Genomic DNA, 23,376 nt, shown 5'->3' on the forward strand with positions numbered 1-23,376 from the left:
TTCCCCTTTTCTTCTTTCACTTTGGCTCATTCGCACTCATCCACCTTCTCCCCCTTTCAAACCACCTCACAGTTTTTACTCCTTTTGTCATTCTTTATGTCTGTCTTTTTTATTTTTTTATTTTTTGGAATCTGTCTTTCTCGCCTCAAAACTCCTTTCCCTTTTTCCAAAAGCTTTTACAGCGTTGAAATGGCTGAGCTGTCTTTGAGAGGGCCCAGAGAGGCTGTTAAAAATGGGAGGGCCGAGTCTCCAGTGACAAGCCTTTAATTCAAGAGTCCCTTCCCGGACATGGACTTGAGATAAAGGATCCGGCACACCAGCGGCCATGTTGCCGGAAGTTTTTTCCCGGCTGGCGCTCTGCCCTACATTTTCAGACATTACTATAACAGGGCGAGGGGTGGTTATTTTCTGTCCATTTTTCTTGCTGAAAATATGAGCCACGTCACAGATTGACATGTCTCTCTCTCCGTCACCCTCGATCATCTTCTACAATGGCAGTCACCCCCCCCCCCCCCCCCTACACGCACACGCCCCCCCCCCTCAACCAAAATCGTCGAGTTACTCATTTTACACTTGTTCTGTCAATGTCTGTCTCTCTGTCTGTTGAGTCTGTCTTTGTCTGTCTGGCACTACAATAAACCAACCTTAGATATAACTGGCTCAGCAGAAGCTTCTAAGCACTGACCAGGTTGTTGTGTGTCAGTGTGTGTGTGTGTGTGTGTGTGTGTAGAGCGATTCAGAGTAAACTACTGCACCGATCTTTATGAAATTTTTCATGAGAGTTCCTGGGTATGATATCCCCAGATGTTTTTTTCATTTTTTCCATAAATGTCTTTGATGACGTCATATCCGGCATTTTGTAAAACTTGAGGCGGCACTGTCACACCCTCATTTTGTAATCAAATTGATTGAAATTTTGGCCAAGCAATCTTCGACGAAGGCCGGACTTTGGTATTGCATTTCAGCTTGGAGGCTCAAAAATTAATTAATGACTTTGGGCATTAAAAATCTGAAAATTGTAATTAAAATTATTTTTTTATAAAACGATCCAAAATTACGTTTATCGTATTCTTCATCATTTTCTGATTCCAAAAACATATACATATGTTATATTCGGATTAAAAACAAGCTCTGAAAATTAAAAAAATATAAAAATTATGATTAAAATTAAATTTCCGAAATCGATTTAAAAACAATTTCATCTTATTCCTTGTCCGTTCCTGATTCCAAAAACATATGGATATGATATGTTTGGATTAAAAACACGTTCAGAGAGTTAAAAAGAATAGAGATATAGAAAAGCGTGCTATCCTCCTCAGCGCAACCGCTACCGCGCTTTTCTGGATTGTTGATTTCACTGCGTTTGCCACGAGCGGTGGACAGACGATGCTACGAGTGTACGGTCTTGCGGAAAAAATGCAATGCGTTCAGTTTCATTCTGTGAGTTCGACTGAGCTTGACTAAATGTTGTATTTTCGCCTTACGCGACTTGTTTCTTTTTTTTCGTTCACTTTCCCTTCCTTCCTTTATCTTTCTCTCACCATTCCTTTCTTTGCTTCAAAGGCAGATGTAAAGTTTATAACTGTAACAAAGACACGGACAGCGTTTGCACACAAACTATCTATTGCAGTTCAGCACACGTGGAAGACCGTGAGAAGACCGTCTTTGCCAATGAAATGATTTTCGTAACTCTCCATCTTGACCACTTTCCATTTGCCCTCCTTTTCAAGGCGAGCTATCATGGGTTCCCAGTTCTGGATGTACTCTGGGATTTCATGTAGGTACGCCTTCCTCATGCAGTTGACGATGTAGCCACCTAGAAACAGACGAAACAGATCAAACAGTCAAAATCAGAGAGAAAAAGCAAGAACATAAGAAAACAGCGGAATAGCTGTTACACCTAGAAACAGACGATACAGATACAGTCAATACTGAAATACTGAGTGGAATACTTGTTGCCAAACATGTTGCCACCTAGAGAGAGATGAGAGAAAACAAGTCGCGTAAGGCGAAATTACAACATTTAGTCAAGCTGTCGAACTAACAGAATGAAACTGAACTCACTGCATTTTTACAGCAAGAGCGTATACTCGTAGCATCGTCAGTCCACCGCTCGATGCACAGGCAGTGAAATTGACAAGAAGAGCGGGGTAGTAGTTGCGCTGAGAAGGATAGCACGCTTTTCTTTATCTCTATTCTTTTTAACTTTCTGAGCGTGTTTTTAATCCAAACATATCACATCTATATGTTTTTGGAATCAGGAACCCTCAAGGAATAAGATGAAATTGTTTTTAAATCGATTTCGGAAATTTTATTTTAATAATAATTTTTTATATTTTTAATTTTCAGAGCTTGTTTTTAATCCGAATATAACATATTTATGTTTTTGGAATCAGAAAATGATGATGAATAAGATGAACGTATATTTGGATCGTTTTATAAAAAAAAAATGTTTTTACAATTTTCAGATTTTTAATGACGAAAGCCATCAATTAATTTTTAAGCCATCAAACTGAAATGCAATACAGAAGTCGAAGATTGCTTGGCCAACATTTCAATCAATTTGATTGCAAAATGAGGGTGTGACAGTGCCACCTCAACTTTTACAAAATGCCGGATATGACGTTATCAAAGACATTTATCGAAAAAAAGAAAAAAACGTCCGGGGATATCATTCCCAGAAACTCTCATGTCAAATTTCATAAAGATCGGTCCAGCAGTTTAGTCTGAATCGCTCTACACACACACACACACGCACACACACACACACATACACCACGACCCTCGTCTCGATTCCCCCTCTACGTTAAAACATTTAGTCAAAACTTGACTAAATGTAAAAACCAGAACACAGCGGAATAATTATAGCTGTTATCAAAACTGAAGTCACCAGAAACCTGCGAGACAGATTTAGCCAGAACACAATAGAATACAGCTTTTATCAAACATAATTTTTTTTATATGATAAATATAGGTGTTTTAATATCTCTAATATCTAATATATATCTCTCAAGTGAAATCGCCTGTAAATCCATCGATCAACGGTGATTGAAATCGAAGGGAAAGAACTGAAGAAGAGACTCTGCTATGTTCATGTTCATCAGGCATACGAATGCGCATTCGGCTATAGCGCAATGATAGTGAGAAAATCTTGACGACGAAGACTGTGCAGAACAGTGCTATAATCCTTTATTGTAGACTTTACGAGAGTTATTGCTTATTTTTCCCCCTCTTCCTGCATTTCACAATCAGAACTATAGTATTATGCAACTCTCATGTTTTCCACTCACACCGAAAACATAAGAAAACAGTGGCACCTCCGTTGAGGGCCCCAAAGGGGGTGTATCATCACGATCACGGGAAGGGAAATTTTAGCTTTCACGATCACAGTTACCTTGATTTTTGTTTTCACGATCACGAACACCAGTGGCAAATCACGGTCACGGTAAAAGTTGCATGTACAGAAAGCACGTGTCAAAGTACACACAACCACACAGTAATTCGCTCCTCTGGCTCTATTGTTTATTCAACACAAAGTGAGAACTGTTGCACTTTTTTCTTATTATTTTTTGAATTTCACATTTCCAGAGCTAAATCTTGTAAGCCCATTTCCTCAAAAACTATTGGGTGGATTGAAATTAAAGTACATGTATGTGTGATGGGTTCTTTATTTTCAACTTTGCCATACAATTTGAGGTACACCATCGCCTGGTTTCATGGCCTTGAAAAACAAACAGGAATGCTACAGGGCAAAAATGGTTTTACCTGAAAGAAGCGCGCAGTGCCAGTGGCCTGAGCCTGCGAAGCAAGCGAGCCAACTAGGGGGGTCCGGGGGCATGCCCCCCCGAAATCTTTTTAAAAAAACGGTTAAAATCTGTGCAATCTGGTGCATTCTGGGCATCATTTTCAGGGCTGTAATAGTGTTGTGATCTTGTTAAAAATCCCATTTTAGCCTCCCCCCACCACCATTCAACACACCTCCAAACTGGTGAAAACAACACTACTATGCGCTGGCTTCATTCAGACCGGCGCCCGGTCGCGTTGCGCGATATTCACACGGATCGTTTTTGCGAAAATTGTTCAACTTCACCGGAATAAATTTGACTTCACCGGATTTTGAAAACGGCTTTATCGGATTTCCGGCAATTACCGGAAAAGTAGCATGCCTGACAAAATCCCCAACGAACTTGACTTTGATCGTCTTTGACATGAGGATCAAGTGACCCAAACTGGCACGTCTCCCCGCCATTGTTTCTGAATTTAACCCATTGTTGATATTAAAGTTTACAGGCGCAAAAATAAATCCAAGCTTTATGCAAAGAAGCGACAATTAGAATCTATGCCAAGCGTGTCCACGTTGCTGGGATGAAAAAAACACATTTCTAGTTTCGGTTTTGGCTACACGCAGACTCGATCTCGAGCCAGTCGAGGTCACACTGAGCGAGTGACAGCCGGACGTGGTAATGTCGACAATGTCAATGATCTCACCCAAACTCAAAGATCTTGAACAAATTTCAAGATCTTTGCCTACATTCAGAACAGTCATAGAGCAACATAGATCAACATACCTTGATATTTCGTCTTCGGAAAGACCGACCCGTAGAAGGAAGGCATTCTCGCCGCCTGCTTTGGTCTGGCTTGAATCCACAAAATATAACAGAAGTTCGATGACAGTACCGCTGCACGCCATTTTTGATCTTCGAATTCGAATTTGACTGAATGCACTCAAAACTTTTGCACGAAGCCCTTCCATTGGATGAAGTTTGGCAGACTTTTGCAATTTGCCTTCTGATTGGATCTCTTTTTTTGTGTGATTGGTTCTCTTAAAGGGAAGCAATCGCTGTCAAAATCATATTTCTGAATGTGTTGTTGCTTCCCTTCAATCGGGATTGGCTCCTTGACGAATAGAGGATCATAGAGTGATACAGCTGTGAAAAATGTACGTTGAAAATAAAATGCTTTGCAATAATGCCCATCACGATCACGAAAACAAATGACGATCACGATCACGAGACTTGATTTTTTTGTCATCACGGATCACGGGCAAAGTCCCATCACGATCACAGAAATGGAAATTTCGGCAATCACGGTCACAGAAAGGTAAAAAAACGCCAATCACGATCACGATTTTAAACCCTTTAGGGCCCTCTCCGTTCTAAAACACCTCCTCCTCCCATTCAAAGACTACTCCATGTTCAGACCCTGCATTCTCAGATTCTCTGTTCATAACCTCTGTACATTTACCCACAGTTTACGACTTCCTCCTTTTCCAGATCTGATTTTCTCAGAGATTTGGAGGACTGAAAAGGAGGTTGGGGAGGGCTTCCACTGTACCTTGTTTGACGAGCCTGGCCATTTCTTCAAAGGCAGCACACGGCAGATGCCCATGACCGACCACCCCAACCAGCACAGCAGCATCGTAGGACGCTGAAACACATCGATATGATTGTAAACTTAATTTCGTAAGCCTCTAGTTCAAATAAAGCCTTCATATTCTTGTCTCCAACAACAATTTATTTTTCAACCTCAGCCATTTGTGTGTGTGTGTCTGTCCACTTAAAAGACCATTCGGTCAAAGTAGTTGTGAATGTTTTGTTTTGTCATAAATCAAACGATAATTAAAATTCTTGTTTTTTTCAAACAATTTGCAACAAACTCAGAAAATGAGATACAGCGAAAGGGTGAATAACCACAGGCACATGGCACTGGGCGATCACATGGTGAGCGGCCGGGTGGGCGGAAGTTCTACTCTAGTCTACTCTTCTCTGTTGTAGTTTTAGAGAGCACACCAAACTCACAGGTCCCGTCCACCTTGTTTCATGACCAAGACACTAAGTACTATGGTCTACGGAACACCAACATTGACTTTTTACCCAGTTAAATCTTCTGGTATCGTATAAATCTACCGTGTATCTCTGCTCGCGATTGACTTCCTTGACAATACCGATTTAAATTGGGCCAATGGGAGCCTGAGATACCCGGTATGCTTTTACCGAGAAGATAGCTCCGTCATAGGCTAATAACGATACCCGGTAGACAAACCACCACGTGCGCAACAACTGAATTTGCTGAATTTTCAATCAGAAATGTTGCGGGTTAATGTTATAACTGGCGGAAAACGATAACAATTAGTTGAACATTTAATTACATCTGTAATGATAATATTTTTACCTGCTGGTATCTCGGACGGTTCACAGGTCAAATAGCAGCTGTAGGCATTACGGTAGACTTTCTTTTCCCTGGCTACTCGTAACATCTCAGGGGAAGGCTCTAACGCATCAATCGTAAGGAAGCCAATTTGTCTCAGCTGAAAGCAAAATGAAAAGGTTGTGTAAAGCCATTTCAAAACATAATCAATTTCCCCTCTCTCTCTCTCTCTCTCTCTCTCTCTCTCTCTCTCTCTCTCTCTCTCTCTCTCTCTCTCTCTTTTGTAATTGTTTTACATTTGTATATACATATATATATATGTATTTAAGATTAGAATAGTCCCTCTCTGGGTGAGGGCTGGTTGAAAAGAAGCTCGTTTATATTGCTTATGCCACAACCGTCGTAAAATAAAATTTGATTTGATTTGATTTGATTTGATTTGATCTCTCTCTCTCTCTCTCTCTCTCTCTCTCTCTCTCTCTCTCTCTCTCTCTCTCTCTCTCTCTCTCTCTTTCTCTTTTTGTTTCGTGGTATTATATTGTGTTTGTTTGCTTGTTTGTACAATTGTTTGCTTATTTTCGGTTAGTTCTACTTGTCCATCATGTATGCACATACTTATTCGAATGTTGTATTAGATGTAAAGACAGGTTGTAAGAAAAGGCGAGGCCTTGAATCTCTATCCGTGTAAAATAAAGTTCCATCATCTTCAGCATATCTCTCTCTCTCTCTCTCTCTCTCTCTCTCTCTCTCTCTCTCTCTCTCTCTCTCTCTTCCCCCCTCTCTCTCTGGCCCTCTCTCTCTCTCTCTCTCTCTCTCTCTCTCTCTCTCTCTCTCTGTTGCCCTCTTTCTCTCTCTCTCTCTGTCCTTCTCTGACCCTCTCTCTCTCTCTCTCTCTCTCTCTCTGGCCCTCTCTCTCTCTCTCTGGCCCTCTCTCTCTCTCTCTCTCTCTGGACCTCTCTCTCTCTCTCTCTGGTCCTCTCTCTCTCTCTGTTGCCCTTTCTCTCTCTCTCTCTCTCTCATTCTCTCTCTCTCTCTCTCTGGCCCCATCTCTCTCTATGTGGCCCTTTCTGGCCCTCTCACTCTCTCTCCCTGGCCCCCTCTCTCTCCATGTGGCCCTTTCTGGCCCTCTCTCTCTCTCTCTATGTGGCCCTTTCTGGCCCTCTCTCTCTCTCTGGCTCCCTCTCTCTCTATGTGGCCCTTTCTGGCCCTCTCTCTCTCTCTCTGCCCCCCCTCTCTCTCTATGTGGCCCTTTCTGGCACTCTCTCTCTCTCTCTGGCCCCCCTCTCTCTCCATGTGGCCCTTTCTGGCCCTCCCTCTCTCTGGCCCCCTCTCTCTCTATGTGGCCCTTTCTGGCCCTCTCTCTCTCTCTCTCTGGCCCCCTCTCTCTCTATGTGGCCCTTTCTGGCCCCCCTCTCTCTCTCTGGCCCCCTCTCTCTCTATGTGGCCCTTTCTGGCCCTCTCTTTCTGGCCCCTTCTCTCTCTATGTGGCCCTTTCTGGCCCTCTCTCTCTCTCTCTCTCTGGCCCTCCTCTCTCTCTCTATGTGGCCCTTTCTGGCCCCCCCTCTTTCTCTCTCTCTCTGGCCCCCCTTTCTCTCTATGTGGCCCTTTCTGGCCCCCTCTCTCTCTCTCTCTCTGGCCCCCTCTCTCTCTCTATGTGGCCCTTTCTGGCCCTCTCTCTGGCCCCCCTCTCTCTCTATGTGGCCCTTTCTGGCCCTCTCTCTCTCTCTCTCTGGCCCCCTCTTTTTCTATGTGGCCCTTTCTGGCCCTCTCTCTCTCTCTCTCTGTCCCCCTCTCTCTCTATGTGGCCCTCTCTGGACTCCCTCTCTCTCCCCGCTCTCTGTCTTGTTGTTTCTCTCTCACTCTCTCTCTTTAACCCCATCTCTCTCTTTGTCTCTCTGTCTGTCTGTGTGCCCTCCTCCTCCCAAACCCAAGACGCACACATATTAAAAGACACAGGTACGCCTAAACAAGCATACCGCGTACTTACATGTTGACCAGTGATGCCTGTTCCAGCGCCCACGTCAAGAACGCTGTATTTCTCTCTGTTCTTTGGAAATAACTCTTTCAGCTGGTCCCCCAGAATTGTCTGTGGACGACTACATTCTTGTGCAATCTGTATAAGAACATGAGGAACGATAGACGTAAAGCAAGAACACATTAATCGACCCATAAGTACAGGGTGACACCAAAAAACCGGTCATCACCAAAAGTCGTATAACTTCAGAAATTGTACTTAGATCAACACAAAACTTACGCCACATTAGGTCAAGCCTATGTAGCAGACATCCCCAAAGTGTCAAGTCTTTGTTTCACTGGCGCACAAAAATGTGCTCTATGTGAGCTCCCCGGCGCTGCAGGCACACTTGGATCAGGGGGCAAAAAAACCGGTCATCACCTAAACTTGAATAACTTTTGAAATCATTTGATCAATTCTTTTAATTTTTCAGATTTACCAAGTGGAACCAATGTTCTATGAGTGTACCAAATTTGAGCTTCGAGATGGCATGGACTACGGAGGAAAAGACATTTATAGTTGAGGCATATTTTCGGCTGAAGTCAATCCATGCAGCTCAATTGCAATTCAAAGAACGGTTCGGATGTCGTGAATTTCATGTCCACTCAATGATCTACAGATGGGTCAACAAGTTCAGAACCCATGGGACTGTGCGTAACCTCAATTGTAAAGACACTAACAGACAATCACACTCTGGACGACCGATATCATCAAGGACATCACCACATGACCGTTTTGTGTGTGTCACCCTGTACCAGATATCTAATCTAAGCCCGGATGAACAAACAAGGATAAGGATAAGGATAAGGATAAGAATAAGATTATAGTCCTATGAGGTTACCCTCATGGAAATCGGGCTGCTTTCTCCCTTGGCAAAGCGAGCTGCCATCTATCTATATATATACGACTTGTGTCTGTGTGTGTGTTTGTGTGTGTGTGTGTGTGTGTGTGTGTGTGTGTGTGTGTGTGTGTGTGTGTGTGTGTGTGTGTGTGTGTGTCCGCGATGCACGCCCAAGGTTCTCGATGGATCTGTTTCAAATTCCGTGGGCATATTCAGGTAGACCCCGGACACAACCTGCTCGATGAGATATTTCAACACGTGCTCTCAGCGCGCAGCGCTGAACCGATTTTGGTTTTTCTCTGGATCCATTCCCAGTAACTCTTCCTTATCTTCTCCAGTGTTTTCAGCGTTTATCTCCCTTCCTTCGTGTGGTGTCAATCCATATTCCCGTTTCTATTTTTAGAAGGTCACTGTCGACAACGCTCAATCCATATTCCCGTTATACTATTTTTACTCTTCTCCAGTGTTTTGCGCGTTTATCTCCCTTCCTTCGTGCGGTGCGCCGGCCGGCGTACACCCGGCAAAGCCGGGTCCCCGTCGCAGCCGGGTATTCGGCTCGACTTCTTCGCGGCGAAGCCGTACCCGGCGAAGCGGGTATTCATCTAGTCTATATATATATACGACTTGTGTCTGTGTGTGTGTGTGTGTGTGTGTGTGTGTGTGTGTGTGTGTGTGTGTGTGTGTGTGTGTGTGTGTGTGTGTGTGTGTGTGTGTGTCCGCAATGCACGCCCAAGATTCTCGATGGATGTTTCAAATTTGGTGGCCATATTCAGCTACACCCCGGACACAACCTGCTCGATGAGATATTTCAACACGTGCTCTCAGCGCGCAGCGCTGAACCGATTTTGGTTTTTCTCTGGATCCATTCCCAGTAACTCTTCCTTATCTTCTCCAGTGTTTTCAGCGTTTATCTCCCTTCCTTCGTGTGGCGTCAATCCATATTCCCGTTTCTATTTTTAGAAGGTCACTGTCGACAACGCTCAATCCATATTCCCGTTATACTATTTTTACTCTTCTCCAGTGTTTTGCGCGTTTATCTCCCTTCCTTCGTGCGGTGCGCCGGCAAAGCCGGCGTACACCCGGCAAAGCCGGGTCCCCGGCGCAGCCGGGTATTCGGCTCGACTTCTTCCCGGCGAAGCCGTACCTGGCGAAGCGGGTATTCATCTAGTACAGTATACGGCGCTACCCTTCTTATTTTGTATCCTGCATGCGTGTTTTCATGTTTCCAAGCCCTGAGACTGTCATTGTGAACTTGGTTTCTTTATCGTGCGCATGCGTGCACACGGCGATGTTCGGACACCGAGGAGAGTCTGCACAAAGTTGACTCTGGGAAATAAATCCCTCGCCGAACGTGGGGATCGAACCCACGCCGACAGCGACAATTAGTTTTCAAGCCAGCGACGTTACCGACTGAACTATTTTCCCGCCCCAAAGAAAACACACAAAACAACAACAACAACAACAACAACAACAGCAACAACAACAACAACAAACAAACAAACAGATTGAAACCTTTACAGCCCCCGAATAGTGGTGTAATGAGACACTAATGGGCAGAATATACCTGCGCAGTTTCAGCGGCACAGACGACGCACGGCCTATTAATAAATAATAATTATTTATGCCGCGATAGGGATTATGACGAGTACTAGCTTGGCCTATTTTCCTTTCATGCAACGTGTAGCGGGCTGGGATAATCTGCAGTGCGTCATCGGTCCTGCTGAAGTTACATTATGTGAGCGGAGCCCCTAACACAGCTGCATGCACGGTCAACATGACATAGGACTAACGAAGAGCTGACAAATGGACCAAAAGGTTTGTTGTTCGGTTTGGAGTTAGGGAACGATTAGATTTTGTTTTCTTTCTCGGTTTACCTGGTGGTCGTCGTGTTTGAAACTATAACAGTTAGGTCAATCAGTCAGAATTAACAACATTTTACACGCGTTTCTTCAAATCTTGTTAACAATCTTGATCTCTTATAAAAAAAAAAATAAGAAGATGAAGAATACAAAAAACAATTCTTTTCGGGGAGGACATAAAGAAAGAGTGAAGTGAGGATACTCCAAAAGAGAGAGAGAGAGAGAGAGAGAGAGAGAGAGAGAGAGAGAGAGAGACAGAGAGAGAGAGGGCCAGAGAGAGAGGGGGAAGAGAGAGAGAGAGAGAGAGAGAGACAGAGAGAGAGAGAGAGAGAGAGATATGGAGAGAGAGAACGAGAGAGAGAGAGACAGTGAGAGAGAGAGAGGGAGATATATGGAGAGAGAGAGAGAACGAGAGAATCGAGAGAGAGAGAGAGACACAGAGAGAGAGAGAGAGAGAGAGAGAGAGAGAGATAGGGAGAGATATGGAGAGAGGGAGAGATATGGAGAGAGGGAAAGATATGGAGAGAGAGAGAACGAGAGAGAGAGAGAGAGAGAGAGAGAGAGAGAGAGAGAGAGAGAGAGAGAGAGAGAGAGAGAGAGAGAGAGAGAGAGAGAGAGAGAGAGAGAGAGACAGATAGAGCGAGACAGAGAGGGAGAGAAAGAGAGAGATATATTTCTTTTAACATGAACAAAGTTAATATAGCAGTAAAAAAGTAGTAATGAAGTTTAAAATATTTGCGTTTCAGATTTCATATCAGGGTTTAGCATCAGTATATAATTATATCGTATCACTGACCTTGACGTCATATCCAGACTTTGCCCACGTGTTGTAGTAATCAGTCACCTGCTGGGGAGTGACACCCGGAACCAACATCTTGGCCGCTACCTCCTCCAAATCTGTCCAGTCCGTCGGCTTGTCTACCTTCATGGCGGCCATTGTGTCCAACTCTCCTCAACTTCTGACTGAACGACATTTAAAATACATGTCAATTATGCAAAGCTACAGCTACAATGACTTTTTCCACGCAATTCAGGTTGTGGGCAGGGCAACATGTCCAACTATGTCGCATTAGTGTTCTGCACAAATGCAGAAAAAAACACGCTGTGACACGCATTTAAGTTCTGTAGAGCTTCAGAAAATGACCATTTCAGAAACATTTGATTTGGGAAAACTGCGGAAGAAACAGGCATTCACGGTTTATTTAAGTGCTGCAGATAGATTTGACGTTGAAGATAGATTAGATCATGCAGAGATCCAGTTAAAAAAGACATTGAATACTTTTAAAGTCCTGCAGCGATATAATGTCTTGCAGAGACGCAGAAGAAATTACTATTCAAGGTAAATTAAGTCCTGCTAAGCTTCAAAAGAAACTGACGTCCAAGATAGATTAAGTCCTGCAGAGATGCAGATGAAATGAAATTCAAGGTCAATCAAATTCTATAAAGCTGGAGAAGAAACTGACGTTCAGGGTAGATTAAGTCCTGCAGAGATGCAGACAAAAATGATGTTAAAGACAAATGAAGTCCTGCACAGATGCACAAACATTGAGATTCAAGGTAAGTTCTTCATAGCTGCAAAAGGATTTGACATTCAAGACAATCTTACTGAGCTGCAACGGAAACATTATCAAGACACACTGATTTTTTGTTGTGTGATTTTTCTTGTTTGTGTTGATTTTTGGTCTTGACCCGTTACTGTTTCAAGCTAAAAAAAAAAAAGAAAAACAAGTCGCGTAAGACGAAATTACTACATTTAGTCAAGCTGTGGAACTCACAGAATGAAACTATACGTAGTCCGCCGCTAGTGCAAAAGGCAGTGAAAGTGACGAGCCTGTTTGGCGCGGTAGCGATTGCGCTGTGCTTCATAGCACGCTTTACTGTACCTCTCTTCGTTTTAACTTTCAGAGCGTGTTTTTAATCCAAACATATCATATCTATATGTTTTTGGAATCAGGAACCGACAAGGAATAAGATGACATAGTTTTTAAAACGATTTCGGAAATTTAATTTTGATCATAATTTTTCATATTTTTAATTTTCAGAGCTTGTTTTTAATCCGAATATAACATATGTATGTGTTTTTGGAATCAGAAAATGACGAAAAATAAGATGAAATTGTTTTTGGATCGTTTAATAAAAAAAATAATTTTAATTACAAGTTTCCGATTTTTAATGACCAAACTCACTCATTAGTTTTTAAGCCACCAAGCGGAAATGCAATACCAAACCCCGGGCTTCGTCGAAGATTGCGTTGCCAAAATTTCCATCAACTTATTGAAAAATGAGGGTGTGAGAGTGCCGCCTCAACTTTTACAAAAAGCCGGATATGACGTCATCAAAGGTATTTATCGAAAAAAAGAAAAAAACGTCCGGGGATATCATACCCAGGAACTCTCATGTCAAATGTCATAAAGATCGGCCCAGTAGTTTAGTCTGAATCGCTCTACACACACACACACACAGACACACAGACACACACACACACACACACTCACACATACACCACGACCCTCGTCTCGATTCCCCCCTCTATGTTAAAACATTTAGTCAAAACTTGACTAAATGTAAAAAGAAGCACATTTCTGTTAAGACAGCTGTAATAAATCTTCTCAAGAAATCTTCTTCTTCTTCTTCTTGGCGTTCGCAGAGGTTACACGATCAGTCCAGCACTGGTGATAAATGTTGTCGTTTTCTCCAACTCCTGTCGACTGCCATATAGTTTGGTCTGCAAGGGAGTTGGTGACGGCCACACTTCTTTTCGTTCCTCATCTAGTAAGGGACATCGCTGTAAGATGTGTTCCGCTGTTTGGTCTTCTTGACCGCAGGCACAGGTTGGTGATGGCGCCAGCTTGAACTTTCGGTTCATGTGATCATTGAGTCTGTTGTGGCCAGTACGCAGCCTGATGAGGTTGACTTGCTGCTCTCTGGACAATGTGTGGTAGTCATCTCTGTTTGTCCTTGGCCTCATCAATGCCTTGATGATTGTCTTCTGCTCACTAAAGCTGACACTGTTTTCAGGTTGGTCTTCCACGGCTCCTTCTTTCGCCAGCTCATCTGTCCTTTCATTTCCTGGTATCCCACAGTGTGCTGGAGGACAACTCTTCTGGTTTGTCTGACCATCTGTAATGCTTTGGCCAGCTGTGGGAGTTTGTCGTTCTCTAGGGCCTGAAGGACTGAAAGGGCGTCCGAGAGGAAGACAACTTGGTAGCAAGGGTCTGCGGAGTCCTGAACCAAGCAGGCGGCCTGCATGAGAGCTTCTGCTTCTGCTTTATAGTTTGTGCAGTGTTTGCCAGTGGCAACGCTGGATGTAGCTGTATGTCCCCCAGGGAACTGGATCAGAATGCCAGCACCTCCATTGAGCACGGCGTTAGTTGCTGATCCATTGGTGTATACATGGATCCACGCCTCTTTTGGGTACTGTTCGTCGATCAGGGCTAAGGTGAGTGCCTGTCGAGCTGTGTCATTCTGATCTTCTCCTGAGGTAACATGTGGAACACTGGTGCAGATCTGGATGCCTGGTTTCTCTGTTGCCTTGGGGGTTTCCTCTTCTTCTTGAGTCAGAGGTAGAGTGTTCCGTGGGAGGACTTCCCTGTACTGTCGAGAAAGTCTCTTGCTCTCGTGTACAAAACTGCTCCGTTTGAGCCGGTTCTTGGTGATGTTGCTCAGTCTGTGCTTCATGGGGTGGTCGGGTAGGCACTTGAGCTTCTCGGCCTGTACCATAGTCTTGGCTTCTCTTCTCTGACAGAGGGGTTCGATGGTGGTAAGCTTCTCCATTTCCTTGATGGGCGTGGATTTCATTGCAGCCAGTGATGAGTCGGAGGGCCTGGTTTTGCACACGGTCGAGGGTCTGCAGGTTTGTCTTGGCTGAGGTCTATCAAATGTGACACCAAGGTACGTTGCTTCTTCATCCTCTCTCAGAGAAGTTCCACCAAGCCTAATGGTTCCGGCTTTCTGCTTTGGCGACAGTGTGAATAGATAGATTAAGGATAGATTAAGTCCTGCAGAGATGCAGACAAAAATGATGTTAAAGACAAATGAAGTCCTGCACAGATGCACAAACATTGAGATTCAAGGTAAGTTCTTCATAGCTGCAAAAGGATTTGACATTCAAGACAATCTTACTGAGCTGCAACGGAAACATTATCAAGACACACTGATTTTTTGTTGTGTGATTTTTCTTGTTTGTGTTGATTTTTGGTCTTGACCCGTTACTGTTTCAAGCTAAAAAAAAGAGAAAAAAAGAAGCACATTTCTGTTAAGACAGCTGTAATAAATCTTCTCAACAAATAAGGCTTGTCGAGTTTGGTGTCAGAGAAAAACACACATCGGTCAAATGAGGATGTGGTGACATCAGTACACAAAATATGAGAAATAAATGCGGGATTGTAAGTGTAAAGAAATACAATACCTTAGTTCTCTGTTCACAATAGTGCAGCCCTCAAGCGATGTAAGCCTGACTATCCCAACGTGACACTAGAATGCACACCAATATTATACTGACAATTAGAGAAACATTAACACGATTCAAACGGCCCAAACACTAACGCTAGCATGCATTTACACACACAAACGAAAACTAACATTTGTCACAATCCACTCGATTCAATTAAACCCACAGTGAATCTCCCTTGCGATTATACAAAAACAAAATATAACATCATCAAAATAATCCATTCGATTCAAATGAACATAAACGGATATTAAATGCAATTTGACAATAAGAAAATAATTGACAAAACCACCTTGATTCAAACCGTACGCAACCTGCTGCCTCTACCTTGCTCAAGCTACAGCCAATAGTGTTCGATGCAAAATGGGTCCTCGCATGCATTTAAGTTTATGTGGATGATTATTTTTTGCTCTTCGTTCCGCCCGCGTGTTATGCGTGTCAAATGCCGCTCTCTACTATATAGATCTTTATGCCGTGTCAACAGCTTCAAAGTATTGAAGCAATGATCAACATTTCGTCGGCACGTATGTAGATAAAGTGTGTATCCAAAGAAAACGGGTGGTGATGGTTTTTTTTTTTTGGGGGGGGGGGGGGGGTAAAAACAGGTGACTGGTTTGTGTTGTGTGTGGTATGTAGACCAGGTCAGGGGTCAAGGTTAGGTCAGATCGCGTGAAGGATTGTGGTATAGATTCTCTTCTCAGTTCTAACCGAGCTGCATTCGCCGATTTGGGGAAGACGATTTCACATTGTTCGGTTTCGTAGCGGCTCCAGAAAAAATAGATAAAGAAGATACCAAAGGAGATTTCCTACAGGTTGATCTGCACAGAGTGTTTCGGTTTCGTAGCGGCTTCAGAAAAAATAGATAAAGAAGATACCAAAGGAGATTTCCTACAGGTTGATCTGCACAGAGTGTTTCGGTTTCGTAGCGGCTTCAGAAAAAATAGATAAAGAAGATACCAAAGGAGATTTCCTACAGGTTGATCGGCACAGAGTGTTTCGGTTTCGTAGCGGCTCCAGAAAAAATAGATAAAGAAGATACCAAAGGAGATTTCCTACAGGTTGATCTGCACAGAGTGTTTTTAGTGTCTGCTCGAGGAAGCGCTGTCGAAAGGGCAGTGTCGATCTCAGTGGCAGTCGTGTCCCCGTAAGTAGGCTACAGACAGACAGATCTAGATCTAGCGTCTCCCACTCTTGCACCGTGTCTATGCTTACTGTGTGTGTGTATGTGTGACGGAGTGATTGAGTCTGTGTTACTGTTTGTCGATTTCTTACGGGAGCCTTGAAGGCTTCGCCTCTTGTTTGTGTAAGCGATCATTTTCCCCACCACCAATGTGTATACAGGCTTTACAGTGATATAAGAGCACCCTTCCACTTAAAGACGTGGCAAAAGTTCAATAACCTGGGTACTTCCCGAACAGGGTGGGGCTTTTGAATTGAACTAATTTTGAAAGTGACGCCTGCAGCAATCCTCATTCGTTAATATGTGAAATTAAAAAAAAGATACAAACTCCTAAATCCCAACACTGCAGAGCATGCAGCCAAGCCATTGTTCTTGTTCTTCTTCAGGTACTTGTTCGTGTTCTTGTTCTTGCTCGTCTTGTTCTTGTTAATGTTCTTGCTCGTTTTGTTATTACATTTAGTCAAGTTTTGATTTTTCTTCTTGTTCTTGTTCTTGTTATTCTTCTGCTGCTTTTGTGGGGTGCGTCTCCCACTTACACTCGTACGCCTTTTACGAAGAATGGTACCGGCATAGTTCGGTGTGCCATAGCGTCATTGTTTGACAAGATAGGTAAACACAACTGACATTCTTTAAAAAACAAATTTGACCGTTCTTTCCAACGACATGCAAAACATGTTCAGTGCCAGCTGTTGGGAAACATGCAAAAAGCTGTCTTTTGTTTCTGAACAATCTGCCCATCTCATTTTAGTTATAAGTTGCAAACTGCCTATCTCGAGCGGTGACAGATGGATAAACATGAGATAAAGAGCTGACAGAAACATTTTCAATCAGCAAAACTGTATAACAACCCACAAAGAGCATTAGCATTTTTCACGTTCTCAAAACAAGTCTTCCTGTATCATAATAAAAACAAGTCGCGTTAGGCGAAATTACAACATTTAATCAAGCTGTCGAACTAACAGAATGAAACTGAACTCACTGCATTTGTACAGCAAGAGCGTATACTCGTTGCATCGTCAGTCCACCGCTCGATGCAAAGGCAGTGAAATTGACAGGAAGAGCGGGGTAGTAGTTGCGCTGAGAAGGATAGCACGCTTTTCTTTATCTGTATTCTTTTTAACCTTCTGAGCGTGTTTTTAATCCAAACATATCACATCTATATGTTTTTGGAATACGGAACCCACAAGGAATAAGATGAAATTGTTTTTAAATCGATTTCGGAAATTTTATTTTGATAACGCATAAAATTTTTTTACCAGCAAAATAGATGGTTTCAGCAGCAAATAGGAAGGAGTGAGCAGCGAATGTGAAGCAGCAAATTGGATGAATTCAACAGCAGAATAGATTAATTGAACAGCCAAGCAGATTTCTTTAACAGTAAAAAAGATGCCCCACAGTAGTTCAGATGTAGTCACAAGAAGTTATCTAGAAGATGAAAATACTCAGTCTCAGTAATAAAGCGTGCCGTAATAAAGTACATGTCAACCCACAATTGCTGGAAGGCGAACAAAGCTCAGGTGAATAAGACCCAGATACAACTCTGATTACAGTTCATATGTAGTCACGTTTGTTGAATTCATGTAATCTGCTGCTGTGATCATCTATTCTGCTGCTGTGACCATCAATTCTGCTGTCAGTTGTATTTTCTTGCTGGTAAAGTATCTAATTTGCAGTTTAAATATCATTTCAGCTGTTCAAACAGCAAATCTGCTGGTTAACCATCTTTTTTGCTGCTAAAATATCCAATTTGCTGCTAAGTATATTTTTTGCTGCCAAAAATATTTATCGCAGCTAATTTGCTGTTGAAACCCATCTTTTTTGCTGCTGGTCCATCTAATTTGCTGGTCCATTAAATCCCTTTTTAATTTTCAGAGCTTGTTTTTAATCCGAATATAACATATTTATATGTTTTTGGAATCAGAAAATGATGAAGAATAAGATGAACGTAAATTTGGATCGTTTTAGAAAGAAATAATTTTTTTTACAATTTTTAGATTTTTAATGACCAAAGTCATTAATTAATTTTTAAGCTACCAAGCTGAAATGCAATACCGAAGACCGGCCTTCGTCGAATATTGCTTGGCCAAAATTTCAATCAATTTGATTGAAAAATGAGGGTGTGACAGTGCCACCTCAACTTTTACAAAAAGCCGGATATGACGTCATCAAAGGTATTTATCGAAAAAAAAAACCGTCCGGGGATATCATACCCAGAAACTCTCATGTCAAATTTAATAAAGATCGGTCCAGTAGTTTGGTCTGAATCGCTCTACACACACACACGCACAGACAGACAGACAGACAGACACACACACATACACCACGACCCTCGTCTCGATTCCCCCTCTACGTTAAAACATTTAGATATCATTCCCAGGAACTCTCATGTAAAATTTCATAAAGATCGGTCCAGTAGTTTGGTCTGAATCGCTCTACACACACACACACGCACAGACAGACAGACAGACAGACACACACACACACACACATACACCACGACCCTCGTCTCGATTCTCCCTCTACGTTAAAACATTTAGTCAAAACTTGACTAAATGTAATCAGTGCCTAACTCAAGAAACGAGATCGGCAGTTTTACTTACGTTACTGTGGCAATGGCTTCCGATGGTCTGAGAGTTACTCTCTAACACATGATAGATACCCTTCCCGTAGCTTCCCCTGTAGTTTCACAACAGAAATGTCTAACACTGAGACAGGTATTTTTCTCATGAGCGTGACGATAAGATACGAATTAGATAACACTGGAAGGAGACTAAGCAACTTTAAAGGCACAGTAAGCCTCCCGTAAACAATCACAGAGCTCCCCGAGCGTCTACATACAGTACAAGCATACTTCCATTTAAACGCTCATCGAACGGGAACATCCTGGCTGCTTTCTGTCGAGCGTGAGAAATGTTCAAAGAATTTATTTTCGTGGACTTGGCCCTGAAGAACAATGGCGCCTCGTTTTGGTGCTGGACGGCTGTTATGAATATCCCGGAAATCACGCCCGGACAGTAAGCCTCCCGTAAACCATCACAGATACTGTCAGGCTTTTACACACAGTACAAACACCCTTCCATTTGAACGCTCACCAAACGGGAACATCCTAGGTGCCCTACGTAAAGAGCGAGCAATTTTTAAAGAATTAATTTTGCAGATTGTCTCGAACACTTTTTGGACCCATCCTGAACTCAGGTCAAAAATGAGTTACTTCCCTTAAACTGGCGACAGCCGTGGATCGATGATTATAAGAATGTTTTGGACCGTGGTGCGTTTTTGCGCTGGACCTAACTTTTAAAATCTAGCTTGTTACACAAACATTCTTTAATCATAAAAGAATTCTTTTTTCATCAAGACAAGATCAGTGCAATTCGAAGTTGTGAAAGTTTGAAAAAAGAAAAGCCCGGAAGCAGGGTCACGCAATGGTCTTAGCAGACGACGGTTTATCTTATCAGTCAGTGCATATCGCCGTTCCTCTCAACAGTCAAAAGCCATCGCTAGAGTTCTTGTGAACCACAGCCGTTTGTTTCGTGCATAAAAACGTGCTATTGTAAATAAGCTCACATCGAGTCGCATTCAAATAAGGCTAACTGACGACTACATTGTGAAAAAGGGAAACTGGATCACACGGGTTCACGATGGCTCAGGGGTAAGATAAACCACGCAAAAATAAATTCTTTGAAAATTGTTCGCTCTTTACGGAGGGCACCTAGGATGTTCTCAATCGGTGAGTGTTTAATTAAATGAAAGGGTGTTTGTACTGTGTGTAAAAGCCTGACCGTATCTGTGATGGTTTACGGGAGGCTTACTGTGCCTTTAAATTCACAACTGACGATTTGCTGTAACAGCGCTCTCGCTCTTTGCTATTGAAAGAACAGCATACGCTCACATTCTGCAAACCAGTATGTCGAATGAAACATGCTATAGAAAATCAAGTCGCGTAAGGCGAAAATACAACATTTAGTCAAGCTCAGTCGAACTCACAGAATGAAACTGAACGCATTGCATTTTTTTCCGCAAGACCTGTCCACCGCTCGTGGCAAAGGCAGTGACATTAACAATCCAGAAAAGCGCGGTAGCGGTTGCGCTGAGGAGGATAGCACGCTTTTCTATATCTCTATTCTTTTTAACTTTCTGAACGTGTTTTTAATCCAAACATATCATATCTATATGTTTTTGGAATCAGGAACGGACAAGGAATAAGATGAAATTGTTTTTAAATCGATTTTGGAAATTTAATTTTAATCATAATTTTTATATTTTTAATTTTCAGAGCTTGTTTTTAATCCAAATATAACATACTTATATGTTTTTGGAATCAGAAAATGATGAAGAATACGATAAATGTAATTTTGGATCGTTTTATAAAAAAATTATTTTAATTACAATTTTTAGATTTTTAATGACCAAAGTCATTAATTAATTTTTAAGCCTCCAAGCTGAAATGCAATACCAAAGTCCGGCCTTCGTCGAAGATTGCTTGGACAAAATTTCAATCCATTTTATTGAAAAATGAGGGTGTGACAGTGCCGCCTCAACTTTTACAAAATGCCGGATATGACGTCATCAAAGACGTTTATCCAAAAAATGATAAAAACGTCCTGGGTTATCATACCCAGGAACTCTCATGTAAAATTTCGTAAAGATCGGTCCAGTAGTTTACTGTGAATCGCTCTACACACACGCACGCACAGACACACACACACACACACACACACACACACATACACCACGACCCTCGTCTCGATTCCCCCTCTATGTTAAAAAATTTGGTCAAAACTTGCCTAAATGTAAAAAGAGAGAAGAGTACTGGAGCAAAACACGTTCATTTGATGTTTTATGAACAACTCGGTCAACCGTGGAACAAATATGAAAAGAGACTGAAAAGCCCGAACAGTGAATAGACTAAAATATGACTACTCCAACACACACGCTCGCGAGCTAGCACTGGAACACACAGACACGTACAGATTGCGATACATATACAGACACACATAAACATAGTCACAGCCACAGCCACACACACATAAACATAGACACAGCCACAACCACACACACGCACGCATTCACGCAGACATACACACTGACACACACACACACACACACACACACACACACACACACACACACACACACATACCCTTTGAAAAAATATAATCATTTTATAATATAATCATTTTATTTTATTTTTATAAAAAAAAAGAAAAAATGTAATCATTTGGTTATTTATCTTCCCGTGTCTTATAAACACTACGTTTCATGACAATAAAGTTTATTCGTATTCGTATTCGTATTCGTACCCTTTGTCGCAGTTTGTATTTTACTCAACTACACACACACACACATCTTTCATCGCAGTTTGTATTTTAATCAACTACACACACACACCCACACACACACACACACACACACACACACACACACACACACACTTTGTCGCAGTTTGTTTTTTAATCAACTACACACACACACAGACAGACAGACACACACACACACACACACACACACACACACACAGACACACAGACACACACACACACACACACACACACACCCTTTGTTGCAGTTTGTATTTTAATCAACTAAAATATAATGCGGCACGTGTCTTTGCAGCCCACACCGAAACACACCTCATCCATCCACATGTCCACAATCCAATCGAACAATACAGAATGTCAGATAAAGCAGTTTGTTCACCGCTGAGTGAACATTAATATTTTTACAACCACAAACCTTTCATCTAATATATCAAAGAACTTCTGGTACAACATGATTAACAGCTATTGTGTTTTCAGCGTACCAATAGGGTCCGATATTTAGACGAGACAAGTATAATGCCGACGAGTTTGCTGCGTGATAGCCTCTAACCCTTATCATTGTATAACAACGTTCAATCGTCATCGTCATCGTCATCTCTCTCTCCCGTTCTCTCTCTCGCCCCCCCCCCCCCCCCCCCCCCCCCCGCCCCCCTTTCCATCACTTTTCCCAAACTTAGTATGTTTTAAACGAAGACTACTTTCTTTACACACTCTTAAGTTTACCTGCATTATTACGTTTTAGTTTTGCAAGTCATTTTCCTCTCGATTTTTGTACTTTTTATTTTATTTAGTATAACGCCATTTGCTGTCTGTCCTCTTATTTGCTGACTTCTTTTTACATTTAGTCAAGTTTTGACTAAATATTTTAATGTAGAGGGGGGAATCGAGACGAGGGTCGTGGTGTATGTGTGTGTGTGTGTGTGTGTGTGTGTGTGTGTGTGTGTGTGTGTGTGTGTGTGTCTGTCTGTGCGTGTGTGTGTGTAAACTACTGGACCGATCTTTATGAAAATTTACATGAGAGTTCCTGGGAATGATATCCCCGGACTTTTTTTTCATTTTTTCGATAAATCTTTTTCATGACGTCATATCCAGCTTTTTGTAAAAGTTGAGGCGGCACTGTCACACCCTCATTTTTCAATCAAATTGATTGAAATTTTGGCCAAGCAATCTTCGACGAATGCCGGGGTTTGGTATTGCATTTCACCTTGGTGGCTTGAAAATTAATTACTGACTTTGGTCATTAAAAATCTGAAAATTGTAAAAAAAAAATAAAAACTTATAAAACGATCCAAATTTACGTTCATCTTATTTGCCATCATTTCCTGATTCCAAAAACAGAAATATGTTATATTTGGATTATAAACAAGCTCTGAAAATTAAAAATATACAAATTATGATCAAAATAAATTTTTCGAAATCAATTTAAAAACACTTTTATCTTATTTCTTGTCGGTTCCTGATTCCAAAAACATAGATAATGATATGTTTGGATTAAAAACACGCTCAGAAAGTTAAAACGAAGAGACGTACAGAAAAGCGTGCTATCCTTCTCAGCGCAACTACTACC

General features: G+C 42.1%; 1 protein-coding gene across 2 annotated transcripts; it reads right to left on the reverse strand.

Moving 5' to 3' along the window:
- Positions 1–1,602: 1,602 nt before the first annotated feature.
- Positions 1,603–19,211, reverse strand: LOC138955355 (methyltransferase-like protein 27). Of its 2 annotated transcripts, none has more exons than XM_070326971.1 (7): positions 19,092–19,211; positions 15,270–15,334; positions 11,658–11,824; positions 8,135–8,260; positions 6,172–6,307; positions 5,335–5,427; positions 1,603–1,816 (listed from the first exon to the last, which is right to left on the reverse strand). In XM_070326971.1, exons 3-7 carry the CDS (start codon positions 11,796–11,798, stop codon positions 1,632–1,634), a joined length of 681 nt encoding a protein of 226 aa, XP_070183072.1. In that variant the 5' UTR covers positions 11,799–11,824; positions 15,270–15,334; positions 19,092–19,211; the 3' UTR covers positions 1,603–1,631. The 2 variants fall into 2 exon arrangements, with proteins under 2 accessions (XP_070183072.1, XP_070183071.1); XM_070326970.1 differs by lacking the exon at positions 19,092–19,211 and adding an exon at positions 15,604–15,663.
- Positions 19,212–23,376: the final 4,165 nt, after the last annotated feature.

Source organism: Littorina saxatilis, unplaced genomic scaffold, assembly GCF_037325665.1.
Source record: "Littorina saxatilis isolate snail1 unplaced genomic scaffold, US_GU_Lsax_2.0 scaffold_393, whole genome shotgun sequence".
Taxonomy (NCBI): domain Eukaryota; kingdom Metazoa; phylum Mollusca; class Gastropoda; order Littorinimorpha; family Littorinidae; genus Littorina; species Littorina saxatilis.